A 20,369-nucleotide genomic window follows, 5' to 3' on the forward strand; every position below is an offset into this window, starting at 1 on the left:
CTGTCTATTCACGTTTCCCCTTAATGCCTTTAAGGAAAGGGTCAGATCCTGAGCCATGCCCCCTACACACACACACTCTAGCTGACTACATCAGAGGTGTCACACTTTATTCAGTACAGCAGGCCAGACAGATGTCAAGGTGCCAGCTGGGGGGCGGGGGGGTGTTGCTTCGTTTTTATATACATAAATACATATCCATAGCATAAATTCCTATAACAGACACAGTGATTAGGGGAACATGTCGTTAGCTGGAAAATTTTTCCAGCATATGCTAACCCTCTAAATAAACTTCATGAAACGACTTTCAGCAACAGTGGAGTTTTCACTTTTCTCCAGTGCTGAGCAACCTCTGAGGAAGTAAATGTCAGGGCAGGCAGTATGAGGGTGTTCTCTCACATGGGAAATGCAAGAGGCATTCTCCTCTGAATAAAAAAAAAAAAAACTCCAAAATTTGATGGAATGTGATTTTAGTGGGTTGGTTTTGTGAGATTGGCATTTATTGAAAATGTCAATTTACCAACATGAATCCAATGGCTAGTAAAGTGGGAAGGGCAGGCATTATTAGCCAATGAAATTTATTAAAGGCTACATAACCAGCTACGGTTGTTAAGTAATGATTCGGTATTGTTCATTTATTGCCACTGGTGTCGCTGAGCATTAAGCCTGCCGACTCGAGGAGGAATAAATGAAGAGTAAAACTGTCACATGACTCACTGCCCAGCAACTACTAAATAAAGTACACAATTATTTCACAACTTAGCACAACATACGATTCAAAATGAAATTCAAATTCTTATTTGAAACCGTGTACAACTTTTCTGTGCTACTCTAGTAAGTTAGATAAACACAAACAGTTCTGTTTATACATAAAAGCATCTCACAACTGCGTGTGTGGCTGTCTCCCCTATCCTCAGGAATACCAAACAGTTGCTCTCTCAACAGCAGTTTTTCTGCCCAGATATTCATCACTCCAGGTTGCACAGCGTCGGTGCCTTCTCAGAAGTTTACTGACCTTCTAACTGAAATACCCGACTGTGTTGTGATATCCTAGTTAGCTTTTTCTATTTTATGTGGAGCACGCACTCAGAAGCCAAAGCTGTAAGCCCAATACCTTAGCTCGGCTCCTGGTGTTAATATCTCATTCTTATCACACCACAAGATGGTAGCAGAACACCATGAATCACTCTTCCTCCACCGACACTGGTTAAACAGTAAAGCCTGTTTTTTCCTTCTCCCCTCCTTTACAATTACACTCAGACTCAGTAAATTAAATATTGTCATTTGAGTCAGTCTTTGTTAGACTGCTTACCTGGCTGGGCTTAAGGTCTAGCCTGACTGACTGTTTGTTTTGGCACCACTTTGTTGTCCTGGTTCAGTCCCAGAGGGTTCAGCTCCACTCCGTTCACCCTCGTTGCGCTCGGGCTTCACTCCGCTACCCTACCCTGCCCCCATTCCCCACCTGTTCCCACTACATCTAGATTTTTTCATAACCAAAGTCAATGGACTCCTCACAACAACTCCCACTATCCAATCCAAACATAACTATTCCCAACCTCCTCCCAAAAGCAATTATACCACCAAATCATACACTATATCTCACACTGCTCCCCTGACCATACATAGCTGAGCAGCCCCTACTGGTTCCCTGTATACTCCAACCCATCCTCCACTCATCCTACTCACTCTCCATCACACTAACTTGTATACCTCTAATTCTAAATCAGTGACACCATGTCTCACAACTCACACCCCCATTTTTCACTACTCCCACAGTAATAGCCCCACTATCCACCTGCCTCTCCATACTCTATTACTATCTCCTATCACTTTTTCCCCACCCGATTTCATAACCTAATATCCCCCACCATTCCCCTTCCCACTCCATACCCCTCTAAACATATTACCATAGCACCTGCCATTTATAACCCATTCTTCATCGACCTCACCACACCTACTTAGTATGTCACACAATCCAAAAAACAACCAAGTCTCAGGTTCAACTCCCTAATAAAACTATACCTCAAAACTGTTACCAATGTTGCAACCCAGCTACTACTGGCAGGGGGTATCCACTCCAACCCCGGTCCAACATCAGCCACAAGGTGTCAGCCTCCATTCAACCAACAACCTGCAGACTTACTTATACATGAACAAAATAGAAGAACTCCGTGCCACAATCTCCTTATATAACCCGGACGTTATGCTCCTTACTGAGACCTGGCTCAAGCCACACGTTAAGGATGACTCTATAACCCCACCTGGATATAAAATTCTTAGAGCTGACAGAATAGGCAAAAGAGGTGGTGGTGTTGCCCTTCTTTACAAAACTAACTTAAAAATCCATATCTTACAGAAAGAATCCCCAGATTTTAATAATGCAGAAACTTTACTCGTAAAACTCTTCATTAATCAGCACAAGCATCTAAACATACTTGGTATTTACCTACCCCCAGGCAACAAACTGTCCACCCTAGAGTCAATACTCCACTGGGCCTCCCACTCCCTCCCCCAAGAAACTGTTTTGCTAGGCAACGTCAAAATCGACTGGAACTCCATCCACTCTCCCTCACCAACTAGCCACCTTAATTTATATAACTTCACCCAACTCATACATACACCCACCTGTATTGATAAAACCTCAAAAAAGGAATCCATATTAGATTAGATCCTTACGAACCACCCCAATACTGCCCATCAGTGCGGTACAATGGCCAACTCTCTAAGTGACCACAATCCCACTTTTATTCTTAGATATAAATTCAAAACTAATAACTCTCCCTCTCTGCTTCACACTCGCACCCATAAAAACATCCCTACTAACCAATTCTTGAATGCCTTATATTCTTGCAACTGGACTCCCATCAAACCCTTTCACTAGAGCAGGCAGTTGAATACTTTAACTCCACATTTCTAAACATCCTAAACCACCTAGCCCCACTTCAAACAATTAGGATTCATAGTAACCCAGCCCCTTGGCTACAAAAATCCACAAGATCTTTACTTAAGGAAAGGGATAAAGCCTGGAATTGGAAATTAGAATGATTTTAAAGTTTAAAACTCTAAAGTCTTTTGGTCTGAATCAGGAATTGAGTATCTAACATTGATTATTTATATTTAATTTTGTGTTTATTGTTATGATTAACATATGTATTTATATTTCATCTTAATGTTCATCTATTGAACTATATTAACGTTGTTCACTTTAAATGTTTATATACTAATAATTGGTTGATTAATAACAGCTGTGTCACTTGGAGTGTGTATATATACTTGTTGAAATTTTGAATGCACTGTGATCCATGAAGGCGAATTGCAGAGGTACCAGATCGCTTTGAATAAAATATACTGCTGGTAAAGTGCTAGTGAAATTTGTGTTTTCTAAGTCTTTTGTTGCTGCTGGTGTTTTATAAATCTGACAGTTTTTTTGCTAGCACTGATATACCAGCATTAATATGTCACAGACAGCTGGGACTCCTGGGCAGTCTAATTTGCTAGGAGGCATTTATTTTTCTGATATTGTAAATGAATGAGAAAAGAAGTTTACCATGATGGATACTTGGAATGTGGGTAACAATCGTGATTCGGATGGGCGTTTTTTGCAGTTAGAGAAGCTGATGGCAAAAGAAGTAGCTTTGTTTTTGGATACCCGACTTTTGGAGAAATATGTGAGTTTGAATTTAACTCCCAGGGGGCTACGTATTGATAGGCTCCCTGCTGCCCATTTTTTGGAAGAGGAAAATGACCTCTTTGAGGAATGGAAGCAAGCATCTTTGGATTGTACTCTAAACTGGCTCCGCATTCAGATCAAGCGGAATATGAGAGTGCATGAAAAGCTTAAAACTGAAATATTGCACCTACAGGACGAGGTGGTGGAGGAGTCCTGTTATAGGGTGCAGATTTCAAAGATTAATGACAAAATTTCTAAATTAGAGAGTGAAATAATTCAGCGCAAAAGAAATAAATTGTTACGGGACTATGAAACCGAAATTCTTTTTTCATGGCAACGTGAGCCGGTACGAAGTAGGTCAAAGGTCAGAAGCGGTAGCCAGAAGCGGCGGAGTATGTCAGCGTCTTCAGCTGAGCAAAATGTTTCCAGAAATGTTACTTTTGCTGCCTCTTCGTCCCCTTTGACTATGGAAGTTGAAGGCAGAAATGACACCAAGTTCTCCCACTACTGAACATTCTTTTCAGACTGGTAAATCAAGTCGGGGGAGAAATGGCAGGAAGGGAAGAAATCGCTTTAAATGAAGAACTGGTATGTGAATATAATGCACAGACTTTACAAATTGTGAATTTATCTGACGTTATTCTTACTAGTGATATGAAAGCTGTGTTATCAATAGGTAGTAAATTTGTACCTACACACTTTCCTTCTCTTGCGGACTTATATTTGGAGCTAAAGACATTTAGCCGGAAGTTGCTTTTAAAAGTTTATTTCCATAGAAATGCTACGAACCCTTTTGGGAATATTTGCTTTAACAATTTAGACATGAATAATGATTTGGATGAGGATTTAATGAATATGTCTTTATATGACTATGAGGATGTTGAATTCTGTAGTATGGATGAAATAGTTGATAATTCCAGTTGTTATCAGACTGGATATGGGAAATTACCATTACCTCATCTGAAAATTGGAAATAAATTTGTACCTTTTATTAATGTGCCTGCTATTTCCCTATTTTTAAAGGTTCTGTTTAAAGAAATTTCCAGCAAACAAAAATGTTATAATCTGAGCAAAAATTAATGGTTTGCTCTGAAGAGCCTCAAACAAGAGAGGACTAACTTTATATTTAAATGTGCTGATAAAGGAGGTAATTGGGTTATTTTGGAAAAACAGAAATATTGTAACATGGTAATTGATTTACTGGAAAATACAGAGGAATATAAAAGGTTAACCAGGGACCCCGTAGTGGAATATAATGATCAACTTTTGGCCCTATTAGAACGAGGGGAACGTTTAGGTTTTTTTGAGCATAAAATTGCACATCAAAAAACCTATGACCCCTATTCTATATGCTTTGTCCAAAGTGCGTAAATGTTTACAAACCCTCCGGGTAGGCCCATTGTTTCAGGGGTGGGTTCCTTTTTGAATAATATTAACATTTTTCTAGATTTTCATCTGAAGGCACATTTGATGAAGGTTGTAGCACACATTTCCAATACTCAGGACTTGATGAAGTGTCAAAAATTCAATGGCAAAGTGACTACTATTGGGTTACCATTGATGTAAAATCATTATAAACTAATATTAAACTCATATGGGGCCTAGAATATATTACTGACATGCTGGGTGATGGGCCTAGGACCACCTTTTTGATTAATTTGCTTGAATTTTGTTTGACACAATTATTTTTGCTTTAATAATGAGTTTTTTCTGCTGCTAAAGGGTACGGCTATGGGGGCTGCTTTTGCGCCCTCATATGCCATTATATACATGGGATTCTTTGAAAAGAAATTTGTTTATCCCACTGTATTTTTTTAGGAACAATGTCTTATTATATAAGCGTTTTATAGATGACCTTATTTTTATTTGTAAGGGTGATGTAAATGAATTTTTTGAAACTCTCAATAACAATGAGCATGGTCTTACTTTTTCTTATGAGTGGAATAGGGAACAGATTAATTTTTTGGATGTAACCCTATATAGAACAGGTGAAATTGTTGGTTATAGACCTTTTAGAAAACCAACTTCGGTTAACATGTTCCTGCATGCTAACAGTATGCATCCAGGACATTTGTTGAATTCTTTACCATATGGGGAATTTAAAAGGATCCATGACCATACCAGTGATAAAAATGAAAGAATTAATGAATTGGATAAAGTTTTGTTTAAGTTAAGAGATAGAGGCTATGATGAGACTCATTTATTGGGATGTAAAAGCAAAATACTTGAGAATGTTATGGACGGATCACATATTTTGTTAAGAAATAAATTTGGGGGCAGGATGCATCAAATAAAGGATGTTGATGATGATAATAAACTTTTCTATGTCACACGTTTTTCTCCGTTTTCTAATGAACTAACTCAGATAGTGAGAAAACATTAGCATATTGTTTGTGAAGATGAAATGATAGGTCATTTATTCCCTGAACATATTACATTTTCCTTTAAGAGGGGGGAAAATTTAAAAGAATTATTAAATTATAATTTTGTTGAGGGGAACAATAACTTCTTGCCATCTGATACTTTCCCATGTGGTCATTGTAGCATTTGTGATAGGGTCAAGAATTTAAATGCTATTAATGGTAGAACATTTGTTCCTAGGTTTTATTTTAACTGCAAATCGACAGGGGTGGTCTACATCTTGGGTTGTTCATGTACTGATGTTGGGTATATAGGTCAGACTAAGCGAATGGTTAGGATTTGTGTATTAGAACATTTGAAAGAAGTCAGAAATTATAATGAAGCTAGTCCTGTTGCCAAACACTTTCATGATGTACATAGTGATTCTCCTAGTAGTCTAAATATTGTGTACTTGGTAAGCCTTTTTTGTATAGAGGGGGTGATTATGTGGCTAAGTTGCTTGAATTGGAAATTAGAATGATTTTAAAGTTTAAAACTCTAAAGCCCTTTGGTCGGAATCAGGAATTGGGTATCTAACATCGATTATTTATATTTAATTTTGTGTTTATTGTTATGATTAACATATATATTTATGATATTTCATCTTAATGTTCATCTATTGAACTATATTAACGTTGTTCACTTTAAATGTTTATATACTAATAATTGGTTGATTAATAACAGCTGTGTGAGTTGGAGTGTGTATATATACTTGTTGAAATTTTGAATGCACTGTGATCCATGAAGGTGAATTGCCGAGGTACCAGATCGCTTTGAATAAAATATACTGCTGGTAAAGTGCTAGTGAAATTTGTGTTTTCTAAGTCTTTTGTTGCTGCTGTTTTTTTATGGATAAAGCCTGGAATACCTGGCGCCAAATCAAAACACCTACAACTAGGCGAACCTTCCTTGAACTTCGCAATAGGGCAAAAAAAATAAATAAAAACTGACAAACAAAACCACTACATTTCTCTACAAAAGAAACACAGTTCCAACCCTCATAAATTTTAGGCAGCAGTGAACAATATCTTACAACCTGGCAGAATTTCTACCCCCCCACCCAATACAGAAGGATCAAACTCAGACAGCCTCCAATTTCAACAACTATTTTACCTCCTCTATACTTAAACTTATTAACAATATAAATTCCAACAACCTCCCACAATCCCCTAAGGACCAATCAATAACCCCTTCTCATTCAAGCCAGTCCCAGCATCAACATCCAAAAGCTCTTATCCAAACTCAAACCCACCACCCTCGCTGCCGACATGCTCCCAGCTGACTACCTTCAAATTGCATCCAAGGCCATAGCTTACCCCATTTCTGTACTGATAAATAGATCCATTACTGAACACACCACTCCATCCTTGTGGAAAACCTCATTCATCATTCCCGTCCACAAAAGTTTCCCCCTACTGACCTCTCTAACTATCGACCCACTGCAATCCTGTCACCCTAAAGAGTGTAGAAAGATGTGTCCATTGCCAACTCCTTACCCACCTTCTCACCAATAACTTACTACCTAAAACTCAGCACGGCTTTTGACCATCACATAACACCACCACTGCCCTAATCAATTTCACCAACTCCATAAATACACATAGAAGCCAAGGCAGACTAGTCTCTGCCATCTTTCTAGACTTATCAAAAGCATTCGATACAGTTTCCCACAATGAACTCTTAACCTGCCTCTCTGAGCTCAACATGCACAACCTCACCCTGCTCTGGTTCAGAAGTTACCTAAATAACCGCCTTCAAATCAGTCAAATGGCATGACTCCCTATCTCAGTAACCCTAGGCATTTCCCAGGGTTCCATTCTCGGCCCCCTTCTCTTTAATATTTTTACAAACCAGCTTCACTTAGCTACCACAAAAGCTGAACTAGTACAATACGCTGACGACACAACCCTAATCTGCTCCGCATCTAATCTCCAGCAGCTCCAACAAAGCGCCCAGGAATCCTTCAGAGAGAGAGAAAACTGGTTAAATAAATCACAACTGATACTGAACCCAAACAAAAACTGACTCATACTATTCCGCCCAACAAAGACTAATAGCCTAACCACCTTCATTATATTCTCAGCAAATACGACCCCCATCTCTCCAGTCTCAGAGGCCAAACTACTAGGGATAACAATAGACCAACAACTAAGATTCAACAAATATACATCCCTAACTATCTCCAAAGTTCACAAAAAGCTAGGGACCCTACACTACTGCAAAAAGTACCTTACTTCTGAATCTAGAACTGCTATAATCAGAACCCATCTCTTAGCTACATTAATTTATGCATGTCCAGTACTAACAAATCTAAATAAGACCGACCTCAAACTTTCTACACGTTACAACAAAATCGCTAGATTTGCTACCAATGCCAAATCTCATTCCCACCACTGTCAGTCGCTACTTACTTTACATTGGTCTGAGCTCCCCAACTTATTACGATTCCACTAAATCAACCTAGCACACCAAATATTATACTACCCAGAAAAAAAAAACCTACCCTATCTGGACTACTAAAATTCTACACTTCAAATAGACAATTATGCTCCACCAATAAAGCTCAGATTGAAAAAATCCCATGCAGAAATAGCTCTGGGGAATCCCTCTTCCTTAACGAAGTTGCTAACACCTGGAATAGTCTTCCTCCTGACGTTAGACTACAAAACAAAACAACCACTTTCAAAAGACTCCTTAAATCACACCTTCTCACCAACCGGCTATGCAACTGCAATGGCCTCCCTTAAACCCTCATTACACAGCAGCAGTACTGCTTCCTTAAGAGTCCTATTCTAAGTGATGTGCTCAACATTGCTCACTCCCTTTATCTTCTTGTGAATGCTACTAATGTGCACTTTAAATGCTCTTTGTAAATATTGTACATATGTACTTCTTTTCGTTGCCTTATACTAAGCTCAATTTAATCCACTTGTAATGTATCTCATGTGTTCTAATATAGTTCCCTTCAACTTTGTTTTAACTTTTGTAGTATGATGTCAACTGATTCAACATTTGTAAACTCTGTAGCGTGTAACTATTACTTCTAAATGCTGTAATTACTGTACTTGTGGAGCTTTTCTCCCTGGGCCTCTGCTGAAAACAGACACCAGCTGTCCATTCGGACACGCCTGGTAAACAAATGTCAAATACATAAAAAATAATAAATAAAATATGTTTGATACCCTTAACATACTAGCACAACTTACGAGTACCTGTCTTTGAGGGAATGCACATACTAACTCTAAACTTGCGTTATTCCCCCTACTCTAAGGTACAGTGAGACTGGAGTTCGTACATAGTTATCAGGAGTGTGGAGAGAGCAGCTCCCTCTGCAGAGGGGAGAGAGCAGGAGTGAAACTCCTGTGAAAAATGCTTTAATCATGTTGAAATGACTTTCACAATATACTACATTCTTGGTGGAATTGCACTTTACTTTTTTACCCTTCCAAGCATCACTGCATCAAGTCTGAGAGTTCTGAGAGGAAGTCCTTTAAGGGAAATATCAGCAATGTCATTTGTCTGCTTCAGTATCTCCCCTGACACTGCACCACATGGGTGTGGTAGTTAATAGCTCTACTGCCCAGGGTAGCAGAACTAGAACTCCACCTCCCCAAACCTATGTATGTTTCTGCTTTCTTTAATACACTGAAAGGTTTTCACAGCATCTATTTTATTAGGCCCTTTTGTAGTAGCGAAGTAAACTACAACAGGGCCAGCCACAAAGCTTTTATGCAGAAACTTAATTTAATCCTGCACCTATACAACTTATCACATTTTAAGAAGCACGCTGAAAATCAGGCCCTTGGAGAAACTCAGAAAATACATTTTTAAAAAGATGGAATTACAGGAAGCAAGTCAAATGGTTTGATTGCAACAAATCTTCAGTAACTGCTCATCTCTTTTCAGGTGCTAAAAGCTCTTTTTAGCCCATTCAAGATGGTTATTCACTGAATTAAAAAAATCTCCAATGGAAGATGGATTTGCTGAGAAAAAAACAAACTGATATATATAATCCTAACGCAGAGTACAGAAGTGAACATTTGTTGTTATCTGGTCTGCTGGCATCTTAAACACAATAGCTGAAATATTACTCAGAGGTGGATGGTCCGAAACATGAGGAGATCCCTGAGCAATTTCCACAATGTAAGAAAACTGTTATCAGCAGAGAGAAACTACATTCAGTCAGTTCAGAAGAATGCAGTACTGCTCACCATTTTAATGAACATGGGAATTAAAGAAACCTATTCCACAGCAAACTACTTTCCCAAAACTCCATGTTGAAACAGTAAGGTGGTAGAAAGAGCTAGTGAATAAATTTCTGCTTGTAAAGTGGATGAATTTATCTTAACTCATTAAACCCTATCAGTTCTGGTTTTGGCTATGAGAAGAAGGTTAACTGAGCACCTAATTTCTTAAGCTCCAGAAAGGCTTGAATATTTCTTGCTTTTACAGCTTATCTTTTCTTTTCACTGTGTGTTAACAACGCACACAAGTATCAAAATCATGATTCTTTCCCAAATGGAGCACACAACAGATAGGATGTTTTTTGAAGAATCTGAAGCCCACTAAAACATTTGCTGGTAGTTTTCTGTTGTACTTGATTAGAAGCAGTTCAACACCATACATTACAAATATCTCTATAAAATAAAGATAAGAAAATGTTGCATTTAGCATATCTAAACTCTGAGGCCTAGGAATCAGCAGATGAATTTAGGAAGTAAAGTGGAACAACCATTTAATTCAAGTTGCAATAAAGATCTAAGCAGGGTTTACAGCATGCTGTCTTTTATATCCAGGTTTACTGTAATTGCCACAGTGTAGGACTATATCCACATGTCCCCCAGGACAGTCTCACTGATAAAAAAAAAAAGTTTCAGACATGGGGCTGACATCTACCCTCTAGCTATTTCCCATTCATCTTATGAATTACTGTAGCAAGCATCCTTATATTAACATCAATATAATCAGTGTAGACAGCATGTGAATTAAAGTATGTATTTCTCAGAGAAAGGGAAGATCACAGTCACAATACAGTTCGTGCCTCAAAGGAAAGGGTGACAGAACTCATACTGATGAACACAGACCATTTTCCTCAAAATATTTGCTTTGGGATTTTTTTTTTCCATCAGTGGTGTTTTTCCCCCAATGATATAATTTAGTACAGTTCAACATCTTCTCCCCACGTCTGCCTGGGTACTCCCTGGATGCTCGGGTTTCCTTTCACCTCCCAACAATGTACTGGTTGACTAGCTACACTAAGTTATCAATATATCTACTGTAATTACCTTTGCATTTGTGAAAAAATGGTCTAAGGACAAGTTAATAAATAAATTAAAATAGTTAAATTATAACTACATATTGAGGCAAATGTCTTATTAACTTGCTCACCAAGGCACTAACAAAGGTAAAGAGATTAAGTAGATAAAAGCCCATCATAATGTGTAACAGAAACAAACTACTTGAATCCCAGACACAGATGGACACTTCAGATCACATGTGTAGCGATCACAGCATTGTAATAGAATCATTCAAACTTCAGCACAAGTTATTCTATGGGGATTACAATCATCTCTCATAAAGGAAGACACAAAATGACAGAGACACACCTTTCAAAAATACCACGTGTAGGGCTTTGTGTAAATGAGCACACATTTCAAGTTCTGGAAAGTAAGGACCAGGTAGCTAATGGACAGTCTTCCTTTCAGAGAGATCTTTGAGATCAGAAGGCTAGCATCAGCTGTACATGTACTCACTGAAACTACATGAAGGCAGTGCATTTTAATATGGAACAGACAGAAAGAGGAAACCAGAGAGGCTGGCAACTATGCACAATTCACATTCAAATGTAGAAGCAGCCTAGGGTATGGAAACATGGAGGAAAATTCCTTGCAACAGACAATGCTCAGCATAATCAGAATTATACACCTCAATGACAGCTTGCATGAAGCAATGGAGTCTGAAGTGAAGAGTGTAGAATAAAATCTTCCACAGGACACTAAGGAGCACTATGCCAAGTATTTTAAACACTATTTTCCTGACTATGCAAGAGAGAAATGTACCCTAAAACAGAAATGGAAATTAAAACAAACTCTACTTACTGAATGGCATCCTTTATCCCAAGTGACAAGGAAGAGGCATAGAAGAGCTTAAAAACCAGAGGAAACCCACAAGCCCAGTAACATACAGCACCACATGAAACAAAATGCACCACAAATCATCAGATTAGATAAAAAGAAACAGTTCTCTGATACTTGACATGACTTCCTGTCAAATATCAAGATTTTAAATAAGAAACAGAGTTGGCTCCATGGTGCAGAAAGATTTATATGTTATTACTATAGCAGATTAGCTTAATTAATTCAAACTCTTTACCTTGTTTAATCTATCTATAAGGACCTGAATACATAGCCAGGGGTCAATTTACAGATCCTTTGTTCATACATAAAGGCCATTTTTAAAGAAAGCTGGGGAGCTACTCTGACATGGAGTGGGAGCTTGATCCATAACTAGGGGAGACTTAACAGCAATAGCTAACATGCTCAGCACATTCTTTTTGTACTGCAATTGAGGGTTATTTCTCTAGAGTGGATATGAGTGACAGGTGCAAGAAATTAAGCAGAACTGGTGTTTTCATAGCCCTGAAGGTCAAATAGATTTCACTTCGCAAGAGCCTGCAGGAAACAGGGAAAAGTGCCAGGGCTCTTGGTCATCCTGTGTAATTTAAGGAGCTCACATTTGACATTTTCTTGGTTAAGAAGCTTTATGGACTTTCAAGTTTTGTGATGTGTTTGGACAGTCCTGATTGCAGATGAGTAGAGGTGAACAATAACTTCCCTGGATAAACCCTGACTGTGACCAAGGAGACATAGGATCAACAATGTCAAGTGGCTCCAGCTTCACCACAGACTGATCAGAAAAAGTGGGTACTTGAGACATAGCTCTCAACCTTCCATCTCCAAAATGAGGAACACTAGCCCTCATAATGTGGAACAAATGGGCAAAAAATGTGGACATACTACTGGCTTACTAACAACAACAACTAGGCAGGCCATAGGATGGGTTAAAATATATTACTTTTTTACTTAATGATCTTTTCTTTAATATTAATATGATTCATTTCTGTTTACCATGCATTTTAACAAATACAAAAATCCTGTGTGTGTGTGACAGAGTCTTTCAATGTGGAGACTTTTGAACTTTGAGAACTGAAACAGACCAAAATGAGGGTAAAATGAGGTAATGTGGGTACACTAATAAGTAACTTATAATTTGAGAATAAATGAAAGAAGAGAAATTAATAAAAAGAAAAACTAATAAAATGCAACCAGCCCTAAGTAAAAAGTGCACTTCTGCACCTGAACCACTAGATGGCAGATGTTGCATTTATTTCCCCCTCCATAATTTCAGAACCTCTTCAAAAAGGAAGAAAAGTTAACACATGAAAGAAAAATCTTCATTATCTGCCCAATAAGCTAGCTATTCACTTCCTTGTTATCTCTTGTCCAACCCTGATCCCAGGTCACCTCTGAAATCAACAGTGATCTTCTCTGCCGAATCAGGTACAAATCCAAAAATAATCAGCGACAGTGTTAAAAATATTAGTACTATTCACTTGAGAATGAGATATAATATGAGAATGTGAACTAAACTGCATTTTCTGAAGTAAAAGAAGTCTGTACGTAATAACTGTCATTATTCATGAAGTATAATCCACCACATTTTCGCCCAAAATGTACCATTTTTATGACAGATTAGCATGGACAGATCAAACTTTTAATCCAAAATCAGGGGGATTTGAGATGTATGCTTGTCCCTGGTGGGCCCATCTGCTTAACAAATGGGAAAAAACAAAATAAATACAAATGCACAATGTCTTCCATGTAAATCTGCTGTGCTGATTATGAAAGGGGTAGCAAAGTGAGCATACTAAACTAGAAAACTCACTCAGAGTTTAAGAAATAAATGTCATGCAGAGAAGAATATAGCTGTTCAGAATCACAGCCGCTCCTCTGAATAAAAAAAAGATGTTCAACTTACAATCAGCTTTGGGCAACGTTTGTTGGTCTAGGGATACGATTTCTGCTTTGGGTGCGATAGGTTTGAGTTGAAATAGCAGACAAGCCCAGTGTTCAGGTTGGGGATTGGCACAGCAGTTAAAGTTTTATCTCACAAGGTACAGGGTTTGATTCTCACCTTTTGAGAGCAATTGGCTATGCTTTAAAGGACATGCAAGTGCAGACAGCCTATTACTTATCTATAAGCCTATGAACCTATAAGCCTTCAAGTGAGAAAGTACAGTTGTGTACGCTTACCATAAATGTAGATGTTCAACTGTATTCACTGTTGCTGTCATCACATTTGGGTTATCCCTGCCAGGGTAGCCCTCGGCTGGCCCGAATACCAGAGACTTAGTACTTCTACGTTGGTTGCTTTCGCTTGACGACTGATGTCAGGTCGTCAGTGGTATAAGATAAGGCAGCTGATGCCATAACATCAGTTTTTCTTGCCCTAATCTGTCAAGAGCCCGCAAAGTAGGAGGCCAGATTCTGGTGGAAGTAAATAAATACCAGTATGTCCCTTGTAAGGAAAGAACAACAAGGAAGAATGGTAACAAAGGAGAAAGAGAACACACTCGAACATCTACATTTATGGTAAGTGTACACAACTGAACTATGTTCTTCATGTTTCACTGTTGCAGTCTTCACATTTGGGTCAATTCCCAAAGCTGAGGAAATGGGTGGAGGCAGTCAAGGAAGCTAGGTGCTGGCAAGGATGCCCTGCAAGACTGCAGAGGCAAACCCTGCCCTGGATTTGGAGAAGAGAATCAGGTGGTAATGCTTGGTAAAAGTGTGAACAGATGTGCAGGTGGCAGCCTCCAGGATGTCCCTGGTGGGGACTCCTCTGAGGAAAGCTGCAGAGGTGGAAGCTGCTCTGGTGGAGTGTGTCATGACCCCCTTGGGGGTAGGCTTACCACACTGTTTGTAGCAGAAATGGATGCAGTGTGCTATCCATTTGTAAATGGTTTGCTTGGAGATGGCTTTGCCTTCTGTCCCTGTAGCAAAGCTAACCAGCAATTGATCAGACTTTCTGAAGGATTTAGTCCTGTCCAGATAGTATCTGAGCCGTCTGTGCACATCTAGAGAGTGAAGAATCCTTTTCCCCCTTATTCTGGGGATTAGGAAAGAAGGTGGGCAAATGAATGGATTGGTTGAGAGCCACACTGGACACCACCTTCGTCATGAAGGATGGGTAAGTTCTCAGGGATACCTGGTCTGCATGGAAGATGATGAAGGGTTCCACAGCCATGAGTGCTTGCAGCTCAGAGACTTCTGGCTGAAGTGATGGCCAGAAGGAATGCTGTCTTCCAGGAGAGAAATTTTAGCTCTTCAGAAGAAGCTGGTTCTAAAAGTAGGCAGGGTGAGCTTTTCCAAGACAAAGTTAAGGTCCCAAGTTGGTGTTGGTGCTCTTCTGGGAGGCCTCAAGTTGCTAGCCCCCCCTGAGGAACTGTTTGCTCAAAGGGTGTGAGAAAAGAGGCTGCTCAGTGGGAAAAAGAACAGAAATAATAGAGCCATGAATTTATACAGAGGAGAAAGAGAAACCACTGTGTAGTAGGTCAGCTAAGTAATCCTGGATGAGCGGGATGGAGGGCTGTGCCATATTGGCCCCTTTAGCCTGGATCCAAATGCAGAACCTTTTCCAGGGACAAGCTGCGCAGTAAGGGGTACCAGTGCTGTTGGGGCCTCTTTAGGTACCACTGAAGTTTCCTCATATGCAGTCTAGCATACGGAATGAAGAGTATGCAAGATGCCATGAACCCCAGAGTTTGCAGGATTTTTCTTCAGAAATCTGGGGGAGAAGTAGGCTGACAGGAAAATTTGTTTCTCTGGTGTAAGGTATGCCACCTGGGATGCTGTGTCCAGACTTGCTCCCAGGAAGATTAGCCTTTGTGTGGGCACCTATTTTGATTTCTTTTCATTGATTGTGTACCCTAGGGAGGTTAGTAGGCTCTTTACAAAGGCCAGGCGCTTGAGCAGCTTTTCCTGGCTGTCTGCCTGAATAAGGCAGTTGTCCAAGTAGGGGTAAATTTGAATATTTCTTTGTCTGCAAAAGGCAATGGCTGGAGCCAGGCATTTTGTGAAAACTCTGGGAGCAGTAGATAAGCCAAAGGGAAGTGCAGAGAACTGAAAATGTTGAGATCCTGCTCTGAAGTGGAGATATTTTCTGCATGATTCCCTAATAGGAATGTGGAGGTAGACCTCTTTTAGATCCAGGGTGGCTATTCAAGCGTCCTTGGAGAGCATGGGTAACAGTTACTGGAGGGTGAGCATTTTGAATTTTGGGATCACCAGGAAGGTGTTTAGAATGGACAGATCAAGGATGGGGCGCCAGGTGCCTTCTTTTCCGGGCACCAGAAAAAGTCTGGAGTAGAAGCCTTGGCCTATCTGTTCTGCAGGAACATGCTATATTGCCCTCAAAGAAAGCAGGGCATGGATTTGCTTTTGAGCCTCTGCCCACTTATTTGGTGGTAGATCTGGGAACCCTTTTGGGGTTGGAAGGGTGTGGAAGGAGAATTTGTATTCCTAAGACACAATGTTCAGAACCCATTGGTCCTTGGTAATGGTGGCCCAGGTGCTTGAGTGAAAGGAGAGTTTTCCTCCTAGGGGTAAGTGAAGGTGGGCAGAGGGGAGGTTGGGAAGAGGTGAGTCATTGTGAGTTTCTACCATAAGGGGGTGGCTTAGAACTCCCTAATTTTGAAGTGGAGGTAGTCCACTGCTTACATCTCTGCATTCCCTGTCTTGGAGGTCTGTTTCCATGGGGTCTAGGCTGGGCCTGTTTACTCGGAGCAGGAAAGGACCAGTGCTTGGAGGGAAAATGTCTGCTGAACCTAGGGGCTGGACCTGTAAGAAATTTTTAACTGTTTGCATAGATTTTGCTTTTTCATCCATTTTTTTACGTCCTCTTCTGCCTTAGTGCCAAATAAGTTATCTTTGTGCAAGGGGGCATCCAACAATTTAGATTTGACATAGTCTGGCAGGGGTTGTTCCTTAAGCTATGCATATCTTCTTAGCAGAGGTTGTTTAATCCCTTTTGGCCCTTGAGAAATGACCTCAGGGTCAGTTGTTGGGAGTTTTAAAAAGATATTTGTGTGAGTCAGGGGCTCTGTAGTACCTGTCTGGTTTTCTGGGAGCAGGAGGAAGGGCATCAGGAATCAAGCTGGATTGATGGAAAACATCATCTACCACATCCAGGACTGGGGGGATGGCCAAGGGTCTGTGTTGCGGAAAATCTAGGAATTTCCTGAGTCTCTTTTTAGACTGAGGGTAGTCCTGACTCTCCCACTGGAAATGCTCCCTTAAAGTATGCAGGGTTGCCCCAAAGGAAAAATCCTCTGGGGGAGAGGCTGAAGGAATGGAATTCTCTGCATCAGAATCCTCTTAAGTGGAGAGGGGTTGCATATCTTCATAATCGGATGCATCAGATTCATCTGACTCTTGTTCAGACAAAACTACTGGGGACAGATCTCTTTTCCTTTTTGAGGGGGTAGCTTGCCTTTCCCTGATCAGCATGATAAGGTCTTCTGCCATTTTAAGCATTTGAGACTGAGGCATCTGAGAGTGTGTAGTCGGTTTCTTGGGTGTGGTTCAAACTCTGGGCCCAAGGAACTCGGTTGTTTTCGAAAGAACGGTACTCGCAAAAGAAGACGTTGGTCTGTGTCAAGATTCAGTGGTGTGAAGGACTTCCTCAGAAGCCGGTACCTGCTCAGCGGCTCTCGACCCATCCAAGGTAGAGACGACCACAGGATCCTTAAACGAAGAAGAGTTTTGCTGCATACCAGACTCCGAAAGGGTCTCAGTAGTGGCCTGCGAATCAACTAAAGTGGGCATCAGGGGCTGCAAAAGCATCTTACCGAGTAATGGAGGACTGACTACTAGCTTAACGGAAGCATCGTCAGTAGGTCTAGACCTGTGCGGTCTGTCTTTGTCTTTACATTTTTTTTCGAAGATCTGCTGTCGGATGGCTTGCCGAAGCCATATTGGAATTCGAGGACTGTAAACGAAAATATCTGGCTACAATAAGGGCCTGACGATGGATAGTTCTGGCATTAAACAAAGCACAGAAGTGACAATGGGGGACGTGTGGTCTGGGCCTAGAAAGTGACACAGTAAGAGTGGAAGTCTCGTGTGGTATTTGCTTTCCACAGGCAAGGCAATTAACTTTTTCTGACATCGGTTAGTGCAAGAAAAAAGGATCCCCAATGGGGTACTTGGCTTTAGAAGACATCAACTTCAATTTGGAAACGAAAACTCAGGTAACTGCCCGCGGCACTCAAACAACTGCTGCTTGCTCTCCATGGCAATAAGCAATAAAGATGATGTAATCTCTGCCTACTTTTTACCACCACTGATGACCTGACATCAGTCCTCAAGTGACAGCAACCAATGTAGAAATACTAAGTCTCTGGTGTTAGGACCAGCCAACGCCTACCTAAATGTGATGACTGCAACAGTGAAACACGAAGAACATCTATTTTGAGTCTTGGTAAGAGGTAGCTAAACCACATACACAAACCTCAAATCACCTGTATTAATAAAACCTTTGTAGGTCTTGTCCTATAATGTCAGTTTCCACCTGCCCAATGGTGAGGAAGCGATCTGTGGACCTGCACATGAAAAAATGTCCTTGCTTTCAGAAATAACAGTGACTGTTGAAGTCATATTTAAGGTTCTGATGTTCTGTACAACTAATTCAAAGTAAAAGTCAAGATTACTCTAGAAAATAAATTTTTTGGTACATTAGATATCAGACTTTTGCAATGTGACAGGCCTTCTCATCAGCTACATACATACCATGTAATAGCCAGGAAGTAGCTTCTGTAAGAACTCTGCTTCCTTGTGCATCACTGTCTTTATGATGAATTCATCGTCACTGGTGACATAGAACAAAGAACCGCTGGCTCCAGGGTTAGACAGCTCAATCAGAGGCTCATTGCATAAGGAATACTAGAGAAAAAAGATAGAAAATATGACAAATGTTACCCAAGTACAGTACTGATTTATTCATTTTTATTTTTTACATTTTATTTGTTCTTCCCACTTGCTTACCTCATAATGCCTACATTGTCCATTCATTCTCAGTAATTGCAAGAGCCACAGGCAGATCCTTCATAGGTGTGTACTAGGCTAATGGCCTGGGACCTTTACAAGCCTAGCCTTAGGATTAACCTGGCATCGTGCCACCCGATCTTACTTCCCAGTGCCTCTGCCGAGTAGAGCCACTGGAGTTATCCCCAGAGTGAATTTTTTATTTCCCATCCAGTCATCAAGATTTCTCTTGGAGAGGGTCAGCGAGGTGCTCTGCTTGACATGTATGGGAAGTCTATTCCATTGCATGGGCAGTCTCTGGGTTATGAACCTGTCCCTCTAGCACATTCTGTTGATTGTGGTAATGAGGCTGAGGTCTCTGGAACATTTGGTGTGGAGGGATTGTGACTTCTTTAGATGTAGCATTTCTAACAGAGCTGGGTCAGACATGACTTTGTAAGTCAAGCACAGACTGACTCTAAGTAGGCAATACAAGACAGAGAATAGTTGAGTTTTTTGAGTCTGTCCATATAGGACAAGTGTTTAAGGCCTAGGATCCTCTTTGTGAGGTACTTTTGCGTCCTTTCCAATTGTTGCAGGTGTCTAGTGAGGTGCATGCCAAATGGGGCACTGTACTCAATGATTGGCCTAATGAGGGAAGAGTAGAGGGAGACAATGACCTCTTTCTTCCTGGATGCAAAACCCTTAGTAATGAGATGTGCCACATAGAAGGACTTTCTGACCACAGTGGCAATGTGGTGATCAAAAGAGAGACTGCTGTCAACCTGTGTTCCCAGATCTCTTATAATGCCTTCTGCATTCAGTGGACTACCATCAATGTGGTAATTCATGGGAACCAGGTTTTTCCCACAGGGGATAACGACGCATTTTTTGGCGTTGAGCTTAAGGCCATCATTCTGACACTAGTCACCGGTCTCGGTGAGGTCATTCTGTAGGATGTCAACATCACTTGGGGAGCTAATAATAGCTCCCAACTTGCAATCGTCCGCAAACTTTGTCAGCCAGAGTCCCTTCATGTTGGCATGGACTTCAGAGAAGTAGATACCAAACAGGAGAGGAGCCAGGACTGAATCCTGTGGGACTCCACTCATGACTAGTTGGCAGTCTTACTTGGAGTCAGCTACTTTCACACTGTAGGTTCTATCTGTGAGCCAGTTTGCAAACCACCTAGTGATATAGGGGTTGATGCCTAACTTAGC

The 20,369-nt window shown here is 40.5% G+C and overlaps 1 protein-coding gene across 8 annotated transcripts in view; it reads right to left on the reverse strand.

Annotated features, from left to right (window-relative positions):
• PIP5K1C (phosphatidylinositol-4-phosphate 5-kinase type 1 gamma) overlaps positions 1–20,369 on the reverse strand; it is a 1,117,364-nt gene that overhangs the window by 256,300 nt on the left and 840,695 nt on the right. For all 8 annotated transcript variants that reach the window (XM_044053870.1, XM_044053872.1, XM_044053871.1 and 5 more), the window contains one exon: positions 18,916–19,068. In XM_044053870.1, coding sequence (XP_043909805.1) covers positions 18,916–19,068 — 153 coding nt within the window. The remainder of the gene's footprint in view (positions 1–18,915; positions 19,069–20,369) is intronic.

Source organism: Protopterus annectens, chromosome 13.part0 (assembly GCF_019279795.1).
Source record: "Protopterus annectens isolate FY-2018-M chromosome 13.part0, PAN1.0, whole genome shotgun sequence".
NCBI classification, from domain to species: Eukaryota; Metazoa; Chordata; order Ceratodontiformes; family Protopteridae; genus Protopterus; species Protopterus annectens.